Source organism: Chelmon rostratus, chromosome 17 (assembly GCF_017976325.1).
Source record: "Chelmon rostratus isolate fCheRos1 chromosome 17, fCheRos1.pri, whole genome shotgun sequence".
NCBI lineage: Eukaryota > Metazoa > Chordata > Actinopteri > Chaetodontiformes > Chaetodontidae > Chelmon > Chelmon rostratus.
The window spans coordinates 19,008,048-19,020,414 of NC_055674.1; the positions used below are offsets into that span (position 1 = coordinate 19,008,048).

The following is a 12,367-nucleotide window of genomic DNA, read 5'->3' on the forward strand; positions in this document are numbered from 1 at the left end:
AGCATCTCTGAGTAAATAATGCATGCAGGTACTAAGGATATTGGACAGCCATACCACTCCTCTGCACTAAGAGCAGTGAGTGTGCACATATCTACCTTGATCTTTGTCCGTCCCATATGCTCTCTCATTTTTGGCCATTTGCATCTTCAATGTGTTTTCTTTGGCTGCTACAGCCTGACCCTGACTCTATGTCCATTTGCCTGGTGTTGAGATAGTTTGTGGTAATGGTAGACTGGAAGGTTAAGTACTTACTCTCAGTAGTTTTTGTATTTAGCAAAGGCAACAACCCCCTCAAAGTATCATATTCATATCATTTCTTTATTGCCTCTGCATTGTATTGATTCCCTCTAATTGGTTTGCAGGTTGGCGGCTGCAGAGAGAACCTTCTCTCTCCCTCTAGTGGTGTCAGACTACCACAACACACCAAGTGCTCATCAGCGTCATGCAATCCAAGCTTTTTGCTGTACCATATACTTTTCCTCTCATAGCACCATTAAGATGACATTTGTGGTTTTGAGTGAAATGTCCCCAACAACTGCTGGATGAATTTTCATGAAACTTGGTGCAGATGTTCATGCCGCCGCCCTCAGGATGGATTTTTCATTGTGTACCACCATCACATCAAATTTTCTCTGTGTCCGATTCTCATTAGACTCAGCTGTACATTGTGTTTGGTACTAATTAGCAAATGATACCATACGAACACCCTAATCTAAGATGGTGACTATGGTAAACATAATACCTGCTTTGTCATTTTAGCATTTTGTATTAAATACTAAATGATACAAATATTTGTATCAGCATTTTAGCATTGTCACCACATGAAGAGTCTGAACAGCTGACTATTAAAACTGTACACACAATGTGCCTACTGTGGGACAGAAAGCATAAAAAAACCATTGATACCTTATCAATGATCTGGGTTACTTATCTCAGGAAGCTTGACACAGTTTCAGAGTCTTTCCAGTTTATTTTGCAGACATTCTGAAGCGATCTACACAGAAAAGATTCAATACAAATGAGGGTAAAAACCTGTACAAGTTGCTCCTATACAGACACTGAGGAACTCCCTTTTAGCACTTGCTCCTTAAAACACACGTAGAAGAATTAACACAGTATACAAAATATGAGGAAATGTAGTGAACAGTAACAGTGTTACTACTAAATCAAAGTAGCATTAGAGAACCTTCCCACAAGTGTCAGGAGAACACCAACAGATACATTACGTATACAGTGCTCGGCTCCATTGTGCTATATGGCTCCCATGTGACACATTAAAATCAATTAAGCTGTACATACCGTAAGTCTTCATTAAGTGCAAATAAATAAGTGTACATTAACATTCATTGAAAGAAAACACATGTTGTAACTGTAAACAATATTGATTAGTTTAAGTTAACACGTCAGTGAGCAATAAAAAAAATGCACCCTTTAGTCCTGATACAAATTTTGTGCCGTGAACACGCCTCATCCATTGAACAGTGACCTTCATATGCCTTCACACAGCATGCTGGAATTGTTTAAATTACCACTTCAGTAAGTTTCTGTAATAAGAGTGATATTTCAAATAGTCACTTTTCTTTACAAAGAGTAAATGTAGAACTGCTGGTTTATAGAGATGCCCTAGCTCGTTAACAGCTAAAAAAAGAAAAAAAAAAGGGAGAGCCATTAGCCTTTGACACATGGCTTCAATATCAGTGCACTGACAGTGTCTGACACATCATATAAAATACAGGCACAGCTCTGTAAGCTGCCTACATACTACCTGACAGCACAGCCAAAACACCCAAACATATTTGGTCAAAGGTGACTTAAAGGTCCAGGGAGGAGGATTTAGGAGGCTCTATTGACAGAAATGGAATACAACAACCAGAATTATGTTTTCATTAGTGTAGAATCACCTGAAAATAAGACTTGATGTGTTTTCATTACCTTAGAATGAGTTCTTTATATCTATAGGGGGAGTGGGTCCTCTTGCAAGGAGTAGCCCACAACAGACAAGTAAACACTGGCCTAGAGAGTGGTGACATGCTTGGAAGGTGAGGGTGAGGTGAGGGGTGTTCAGTTGGCTGCAATCTGCAACCTCACCACTAGAGGCCACTAAATCCTACACGCTGCACCTTTAAGACAGGGATCTGACTTTTTTGACATCTTACCATAAAAATGTTTAAAACCTAGAAGCAGGGCTCGACACTAACGGCGTCCTGTCATCCCAGGAACCATAGAAATGTGTTTTGGACAAACCATCATAATTATCACTTTGCAACAGACAAACTGAACCAAGAGCCGTCTTCTCATGCTATTACTATAGTTGTAGTGATGTTGCTAGGTACGTGCCCTGCGTCTCTGATACATTACAATCTGAAAGGACGCAGTTAACTCGCTATCAATGGGGGATGCACCCCATTTCTTCCCTGATAATGCTAAATTGTAAACAACAAATCTTCAGAAGAGCTAGTTAGCACTTAGCAGCCAGTGAGCAGAAGAGTCCTATTTGGCTAATGAAGTTAACTACTAATGGAGCTAATAGAGATTACAGCTAACAGAGCTAAACAAACACTGAGAATTTGAGTACTGAGATATTCTGTTCAGAGGAACATTAAGCGTTACACAGTGAATTGCAGTTTATATTGACAACACAGCAAGTTAACAGTAAATGAGTGTACTGAAGCACTTCAGCTGAGCAGTTTGGAGTTAATGTAACAGACACTTTACATCAGTGTTTAAATCTGACCAAACTTCTGTCAGAGATGAAAGTAACCAGAGCATTTACTGTAGTTCTGTACTGAGGAACACTGCTGACGTAACTGAACTTGAATAACAGAAAGTGTACGCAGCTGTTATTGATTACAAAGTGCTTTCCATAGAGTATGTCGCTAACAACAAACAACTTCAGATGATAATAACAAAGTAAAGGAAAAAAATTTGATCTCTGGATGGTTTTCCACTTTGGGACAGTTAAAATTGGATTTTGGGACGTTTCTGGGATGGTGGTGAAATATATTTGTCTGGAGCCCTGCCTAGAAACAAAAAGAAGAAAGAGGTGACAACTGAGCTGCGGTGACAGCTGGTGAAGCCTAGCTGGTGAGACAGCCTGAACTGCAGATAATTTACACACTTTTTCTTCTTTCCTGGAATTGAGAAATCAAATTTGACACTCCAGCATCCACCAGCCGGTCGGTGGCCACCCTGCTCCTTTGACTTTAACTGCATTAGGTGAGTGACTGCCTGTGGTCCTGACTCCTGTCACAGAAGCTGAAGAAAGGCGCGCTCTTGAGCGGGCCTGCAGGAGACTGGAGCGCAATGCTGTAAACCAGACCTCTCATGGCATGAGTGTGTGTCGAATTACCATCATGCTCTGAATAATGACCAACAAGTCTCTAAAATTCCAGCTCTAGAAAGAGTTGTGTGCCAGCAAGTCACATCTTATATTTATCTATTGGCAAGAACACAGTGTGTTTTCTATAAGAAGCCTACATCCAAATTTTCTGATACAAATATGGAGTACCTCAGGGCTCTGTTCTTGGCCCTGCAAAGGGGGGTGATCATTCTCGAACTAATAAATTAGAGGCCTGCTTGTCTGCTGTTAAACACTCTGTCTCATGACTTTTCGGTGTTACATTTGATCGTACCCTCTCTTTTGTTCAGGACATTAAAGAAATCACCCAGACCACCATTTTTCATTGACACAATGCAGCTAAAATTCTGCCTTTTCGGTCCATGGCTAAAGCAGAAATCCCTATGCGTACCTTCATTTCATCTTGACTTGATTATTGTAAGTTTTTGTTGCCAAACATTATTTTACAGCCTTGCAGGGAGTACTTTAAACCAAACAGGAAAAAGGTTCTGCCTTGTAGTGCATTAGCCAGCACAGTCACCTGGCTCTTTACAGCAGGAACAGTTCATACATATTGATGACTAACTGGTATGGCTGCGGGGCTCTTCCTTCATGGTGCAGCCATCATCTCCCTCAGAGAAGGGCATGGACAAAAGGGGCGAGGAAAGAAGAATGAAAACAGGAGTGGAGGAAAGCTTTGACTGAAAATGTCGGAGCTAATGCATACATACAGCAGTTAATGATCATTTTTCAGTTTTCCCTGGCTGTCTGTTCTACCTCTGCTATGAAGATTCAGAGGACATACATATATTTACATAATCAAGAGGCACAATACTCCTGTCTCCTGTGTAGCTATGTGGACAATAAAAACTCTGTACATGGTGGATCAGTCAAGTGAAAATTTGAATCCATTTTACTTAGTGGACCCTGTGTCCAGTCTACAGCAATAAATTTGTTTACTGGCATTATGCGTCTAGTCATCAAAGCCCTAACAAACAGACGTTTTAGGAAGAGACAGTAAATTATTCATACAGTGCAAAAGCCAAAGCAGGTAATTGGGCTTGTGACTGTGCAATGCGTTCTACTGTTCCAGCACAAATTTAAATGCAAAATTCAAACGCTGACTACAGAGGACAGCGCGGTCCAAGGTCAGTCTGTTCACTCTCAAGGCATTTATTGTCCCTGCTGGGTATCCAGAAAAAGGAGTGCAATTGCAGCCAGCTGTCACTGGAGTGGAAATATCGTGCTTTAAAGAGAGGAAAAAAAAAACATCAAGACTCCCTAGACACACACACACTCATACACTGCTTACTCCCTCTGTGCATCCACTTCCTCCTCCTCCTCACCAGTCACAGCAGCAGAAGAAGGAGCATGAAGACCCCTCGGGCCCACGGAACTTGCCAGAGCAGGGCGTGTCCGTGCACTCTGCGATGAACGCGTGCAGATCGTTGACACGTACCTGCTCCTGTGTTTGGGCCTGTTGGAAGACGACGTAAAGCTGAAAATGTCCTACACACTAATCTCACCACTGATTCACAATCATGCTTCATTTGAACAGAAAACTGTAAGGACTGTTCCCTGAACAAAGACGTTCTTTGAAGGGGATTAGAAAAGACAGAATTTGTTGATGACTGCTTTACTGTATCTCGCATGAAATATCTAAGTCTAAGCCCTTGGCCATTGTTTGGAAAAAAATGACCTACACGCTTCGCCTTTGTCCCAGCACTCCATTTCTAAATCTAATAAAGTGTAATTCGACTTGACTTCAGTTTTTTAAAATCAAATAACCTTTTGATATTCTCAAAGGACCCCCAGGCAGCTCTCAATGGCACTTGGAGACTTTTCAACCCTTCCATCATCACTTTAAAGTTACTTTATCGGTTGAAACTTTCCATTGCTTCATTCAAAGCTATTCTTCCACCTGCCGTCCTGCTTTCCTTTTCAAGCTAAATGTCTGAAATTTGAACTGACGATGGCTACTGGCTGACAGTGCAAAGAGACGAGAGCGGAACTTAATGAAACCATACCATGATGGTGTCGTAGGCTCCGGTGATGAGTGCAATGAAGAGGGACAGCACCATGTAGATGAAGAGGGAGATGAAGGTGTATAGGTAGACCTGGCTGAAGATCCACACCAGTGCGCCGCTTTGCTCCATCTCAGCAAACGTTACGAACATGTCGTCTCCGTTGATCAGAGAGAACAGGCACTCCGACACCATGGACAGGGAGCGGAACTGTACACACGGGGTCAGTGCAAAGAAACAAGGCGAGCCATATCAGTGCAGTAAGTAAATGAGGAAATGGCACTGAAGCCAGAGGCCAAAGCTTTGTCAACATAATAATTGGGAATATTTGTTGATTCCCAGTATTGCTGAAAGTTAGATGAGACAGATGTCAAATAAATACGATAGAAATACTGTAGCAAGCAAGAGAATAAGCAAATTTTCCCCAAAATGTCCAACTATCACTTTAAAAAAGGGACACTCCCATTGATTTTACAAGTGAAGTTCAGTTTACTCATCCTTAAAACAGCTGTATCTTCTGTTGCTGTCATATTTAATAAATGTTTATTTTATTTTCTCATTGATTATACATAGCTACAAAGATGATACACTGTAGGGCATTTTATGTTAATTAGGCTGCTCTGACATGTCCGTGTGGTCTGAATGACTCATGCCAGCTCATTCCTGATTAGAAATACTGCAGCGTGTGTGTGCAGTACCTTGGTATGATAGGGCCCCAGCACAATCCATCCACAGAAACAATAGCCCATATAAATGGCAGCTGCACAGCAGCAGAAGCGGATGACGTTGGGGAAAGCAGCTCTTAGAGTCACGATCAAGATCTGCGAGATAAAGAGAGATGGAGGCAACGAGCAAAATACATTTATTTAAAAGCAGCACTGCACAAAACAAAGCAGAAAAAGATGCCTCCTACTAACACGATCTTTTTGTGTGTGTGTGTGTTTCACCTACATTGTATTTCTGAAAGAAGCTGAGGTAGCGGATGACTCCCACCCACACCAGCAGAGTGGAGGTTCCCAGCAGGATTCCACAAATGTCATATGATGACAAATTCTGCATCACAACAGTGACGTCATTTATTACCAGCAATGAAAAATATACTGAACATCTGAAGCTGGAGGTGATCGTTTTTCTGTGTCATACTACCTTAGACTCAATCCCAATTTTGATGAAGCTGCCGATGATGGTGAACATGTCGCTGATGATGAGCAGGATATACCAGCCGTTGATGAACTCCATCCTGTCGCCCCAGCTCACGGTGCGGCCAAGCTTGTGTTTGAAAAACTGCACATACTCCTGTTAGAGGGATGGAAGATGAGTGATAAGATGGGCAGCTGTGTTGTGTTCAAAATGCATCATAAAAATGTAATGGATATAAAAACATTTCACTTATTAATATGTTATATCCTATATCTTGAGAACCTTTCCTTATAGGTTAGGTCTGGTGATATTGGAGTATCATCTGCAGCCAAAGTGTGACGATGAGTCACACGCGTGACACGTTCCTTCATGACTAAATTGCCAGACTGTAGCCTTGTCACCTTATTATGATCAAATATGATCATGTAGCTTTCTTTTTGCAGCAGTTTGCAGTTTAAGAAGGTGCGCTCAAAAGACGCATCCTGCACATGAGGACACACACGCACTTGCAATGGTTTCACGCTATTCCAATGACCCACAGCTGGTGGTACTGTGTCAGGAAACGCAGCGATGTGCAAGCAAAGGCAGGGGGCTTCAAAACTGTCTGTTCTACGATAAAGACTCCTCGGAGCACCTTTAATTTCTGTGTATTTAAATCAACCAATGCTGCTGAGTCTGAGTTTTCACAATGTAAGTGCATAGATGATGGTTTGGTCTGCTGTCTTACGTGCTGCAGGAGGATGCCTCTGAGGATGGAGCGCCCACACAGCAGCAGGGACAGCAGACAGACGAACGCCACCAGCACATCAAAGAACTCCCGTGCATAGCTCTCCGCTGGCACAAGAGGAGCCGAACGAGACGGATCAAAGGTAATTAAGAAAATTACAGATAAAACAGTTGAGATGAAGAGTCAGGTGAGTGAATATCTCCACAAGGTCGTTGCAGCTCATCCACCAGCAATTACTCACCGTGTCCTGACACGTTGGGGTCTTTACACTCCTTTATGGACGCCTGGTTCTGCAGACTGATCTTCACTTTGCCGCTGTGCGCCCTGTTGTCCATGACGATCTGATAGCAAGACAACTCAGGGTAAATACACAACCTCTGGGTATGGAAATCTGAACACAACTCCATCAGTTTATCTCAATGTTTCGCTCATTTTAACATAGAACTTGGAAAAACTGCAACTTCACAGTTGTGACAGGATGAGTTAGGACAAATCTCTATCTGCACTGTGCTGTGATGCTGGGCCTTCATTTCAATAGAAAGACAGAAGAGATGGCTCACTGTGATAGCAAAGGTGTAGCAGTCGGGGATTTCATTGTTTATAATGGTCTGAATGTTGATGGCCTTCAGCTGGAAGTCAACTGTCACATTTATCAGCCTGGAGACAAATATAAAAGAGAGACAAAGAGAATTCAGCGTGACCAGTTAACACTGTAAAGAAAATGAACACTATTTTATTTTGAATTTCAAAAAAATATATATAAAATCATCTGACTTGTAAAAATTGAGAGTGAAATTCTTGTAGTCACTGTTTCCTGGAGCAGAACTGTAAGCCGGTGGATTCAGTCCAATGCAATCTGGAAACAAATCAGAAAATAGCAATAGAGGAACTGAAGAAATATCATGTGGAGAAGTTTTAAGTGCACACAGAAGCATCTTTTTCCACATCACATGAAGGGATGACCTCAACCACGCTTCCTCAAAGCACTGCAATGCAGAGTCCTGCTCTTTATTTGTCTTACTTTAGTTTGTCAGGCATTTCCAAAAGTCATCTCTGCCAAATCAGCAGGTGTATGCAAAAAAACTCCTTTCCCTGCACAGAAACATAGTGTGTTGCTACTAAAGTATATGGGGGGGAAAAAGCTTTTGTGTTGTGTTTTTGTGATAGGAACTATTTCCAGCCTTTGAAAGTAGGGCACAGTTGGAGGGCAACTCTTGACTTATGTGGAGCAGCAACACAATGACTCACTGACACAGTCATTTCCTTAAGGGGCAAAAAAACACTGGCACTGAATAAATAACAAGGCTGCCTTTTTTTAATGTCAAATACCCAGGGGTAAATTTACTGAACACCACGGAGAAAAAAAATTTGAAAGACAAAAAGCCATCCTACCGCTGACAACGTAGGGATCAATGTCAAAGGTGTCGTTGACGGGGTCGATGGTGCCCCTCCTGTAGTACCTCTGGCAGAGGGAGAGCGCGCTTCCGTTTACGCCGACACCCAACACGTACGCGTACCGTCCCAGTGAGATCTGAGGTAGAGCCATGTACTGGAGGGGGAAGTGGGGAAGAGGGGGAGTGGGGAATTGCAACAGAACGTGAGGCATATTAAAAAATACAGAACTGCAGCTCATAATGGTGCTCATCTCAGGTATCACATCCTATTTGCAAGGTGGGAAAAGCTTTCAAATGTAAACCATGTGACACTGAAACTCTCATCTGAACCACAAGAGTCGCTTCACCGGAAATACAAAATGAAAATGCATTTTGTTCCTCACCTCTTGTAATATCTAGCCATGCAAAACTTTATCTTACATCCACCAGATTTTGGGATGTTTCTGTATTTTCTTGAAAAAAAAAAACACACACACACACACAAAACACTTAACCACAATAAATATCTAAATATTAACTACACCTTCATGTCAAAATTTCAATTAGTCCAACACTTTTTCTGACCAAATATGTTCCCATCTGCCTCAGCTGTACTTTGTGCTTTGAGCTAACTAGCAAATTTTAGCATGCTAACATGCTAAACTAATATGGAGAACATCAGCTGCTGAACATCAGCATGTGAGAGCTGTCACTGCGAGCATGCTAGCACGCTAACATTAGAAATCAGCTAAAGTCCAGCCCCACACAGCTGCTAGCATGGCTGCATGGACTCGTCTTTCGCGGCTAGCTAACAGCACCCTAGAGGGAAGATAGAGAGGCGTTTTTTTTGGTAATGTGGCTGAAGCGGCCTTTCAGGCAGTGCACTGAGTGGCCTCGGCGTAGCTGGTACCTGCTCTATAGCGAAGTGGATGTGGCCGTACAGCTCGCTCTGCGTGTGAACGGCCTGAGCAGCGCTGTCCTGATAACCCTTCAGGAAGAGGTGTTTGAACGCGGCTGTGTTTTCCTCTTTAAACGTCACCACCATCTGGTTGCTGAGCCCGAACAGCACCAGCTGAGAGGCAGAGACAGAACACACGGGCTTCAACAGACAGGAAACATCAGAACAGCAGCTGTGACTTATTTGATGTTATTTGGACAGCAGCATCCATCATGAAGCTGTATCCACCTGAACCGTCACAATGAGGATTTTGAGCAGCTGCAGGCCCAGTTTGAACGGTTTGCGCCCTTTGGCGTGATACTTGTCGCATGGGCTCATGAAGAAGTACTTGAGCTTCCTCCTCAGGGCCTCCTCCTCTTCTTCTTCCTGCTTCTGGTGGGGCTCAGAGCCCACCAGACAAGTGGGGCGGGGGCTCCCACCCTTAAGAAGATCCTGGGACCCATAGGTAGCCACGGAGGAGAGGAGCCGGTCCTTCTCTGGGAAATACACAGAAATCCATGGCTTTAGGCAGATGAACCTTAACCATGATCAGTTGTAATAAAATGCTAAAGAGGCACTTAAGAGATTTGGCACTGCACTTAAAAAACAAAAACAAAAAAACGCTTCCTATGGTGCTGCTGGAAAGCATCTCAAGGTCAAGGTCAAGGTAACTTTATTGATACCCGTAGGTAGATTTGTTTTGCAGTCTTTAGAGGGCATCTCAAACATTATACACAACATTTAAAAACACAGCACACATGCGGAAGACAGATTAACAGCAGACATTGACAGGTACTCCCAGCAGCTCACTGATTCATGGTCAAAAGACTAAAATAAATAAATAAAAGTCATTAAATATCACTTAAAATGCCAATATAAGACCTGTTAAGAGCATGCTAAGAAAACAAGAGTATGATCCAAGGGACAGTAAAACAATAATAAATAAATAAGTAAATAAATAAGTAAGCAAGTTAAGACCACATTAAAATAGGACAGACCTCCTATTTAAAAGAGAAACAGCAGCAGGAACAAAGCTGTTCCTGTAGCGAGTGGTCCTAACTCTCGGGTCTATGAAACTCCTTTTAGATGGTAGCAGCTGGAACTCACTTGTCAGGGGAATAGTGAAGCTGAATAGTGCATTTGTTGATTAGAAAAAATAATCTGCAACTATTTTAAGAACTGATTCATTGTTTTACTCATTTTCAAGCACTAACGCCAAACATTTGCAGTTTCCCCCCATCTCACATTATAGGTTCTTAAATATTTGGGGGTTTTGGGCCGATGGTCAGACATACCAACACATTCAATGACCTCAGCTTTAAGTTTATTTACTTTACTAATCCCAAGACTGGGAAATTACTTCTCTGCTTTTAACCCATCGCTGGGGAAACACACACATGCAACATGCACCATGCAGTGAAACACACACAGGAGCAGTGGGCTGCAATCAAGCGCCCGGGGAGCATACTGGGGGGGTTAAGTGCCTTGCTCAAGGGCACATCAGCCGGCTAATGGAGGGGGAGGGAATACTTGTCCACACCCAAATTTTTCTGCCGGTCCGGTGGGGGACCAACCTCTTCTCCGCTTCTCCAACCTCTAGGCCACGGCTGCCCCCCACGGCTGGCTGTAAGGGGGTTCATTATTCACTGTTTTCCTGATTTTTTTCTTTTTTTTTTTTACAGACCAAATATTCAGTATATACATTTTAGTATACTTCAGCTGCTGTTGGTACATTTCACTGGTATATTTTATTGTTTATTGTTTAGTATATTTTTATTGTCTTAGTATATTTTCATTTCTGGTATATTTTTATTGATTTTTTTACGAACATTTTTACAACATGGTTTATGGTTTTATACCATGGTTTACATGGTTTATTTTATTCTAGTATCTTAATTTTATTTTATAAATTTATAATCTTATTATCTTGTTTCTAACATGGGGGTTGCAATGCAAATTTCATTGACAGGTCATGCTCAATGACAATAAAGAAATCTTGAATCTTGAATCTCTTGATAATGAATGAGAAAATGCTCTGTCTCCTGCATGCTCACCTAAAATGCTAGCTTTCAAGCCAAATAAAAAATAACCCTGATGACATCATCAGAGCTATTATTCATGACGATCTTGAACTCTACATCTCAAAGCTTCCACTCACCTGTGTCTGCAGAACATTCATTGTATAATTGGGATGAGCTTGTAGAACGCCATTGCTTTAATTGGGACCTGCTCAATGAGTAAAATGGGATGCAGCTGGCGGATATATGTAACGTTGACATGAAGCATTTCCTTTGTTAGACCCAATATTAATCACATCTCGGCATAATCGACGCCGCCCCATAGAAATGAACAGATGGACCCGTCTGATGTGAAAACAGCTTTATAAATGCAGAGAGGAGCACACAGATTCACTGGCGCCATGAGGCCAGAGAGACAAACACGGGGGTTGTATTGACAAACCTGTGGCGCTGTCCTGGATGCGAGTGTAACTGGAAGACGCCATGGTGATGCTTGGACGATCACACGGGGACGATGGAGAAGGACATTACCGGCGCAGGGACGGAGCAGTGAGCGGACTCATGTTGTTAAAGCGTGTCGGATTTCATCGCACACCGAGGATGCTGGGTGTCGCAGTGTACGCATGACACATAGGTAAACAGACCGCAGCTTCCTGGTAACCATGTGACCGCTGCACCACGTGACTACTGTACGCGCTGCTGCCGCTGGGATACCGCGAGCTGAGCCTGCCGTCATCCCGCCACACCTGGAGCGAATGTCGGCTTCTTCAGGCAGGTCGCACGCTGTCATGGCTTTAATATCTGCTGTGCT

General features: G+C 42.6%; 1 protein-coding gene across 1 annotated transcript; it reads right to left on the reverse strand.

Annotated features, from left to right (window-relative positions):
• Positions 1 to 967: 967 nt before the first annotated feature.
• mcoln1b (mucolipin TRP cation channel 1b) lies at positions 968 to 12,157 on the reverse strand. The gene is made up of 14 exons (XM_041956584.1): positions 11,999 to 12,157; positions 9,788 to 10,035; positions 9,512 to 9,673; positions 8,621 to 8,777; positions 8,003 to 8,084; positions 7,789 to 7,885; positions 7,470 to 7,569; positions 7,229 to 7,335; positions 6,508 to 6,657; positions 6,313 to 6,414; positions 6,060 to 6,182; positions 5,365 to 5,571; positions 4,684 to 4,814; positions 968 to 4,583 (listed from the first exon to the last, which is right to left on the reverse strand). The coding sequence occupies exons 1-14, from the start codon at positions 12,039 to 12,041 to the stop codon at positions 4,562 to 4,564; spliced, it is 1,731 nt and encodes a 576-aa protein (XP_041812518.1). The 5' UTR covers positions 12,042 to 12,157; the 3' UTR covers positions 968 to 4,561.
• Between the last annotated feature and the right edge of the window lie 210 nt (positions 12,158 to 12,367).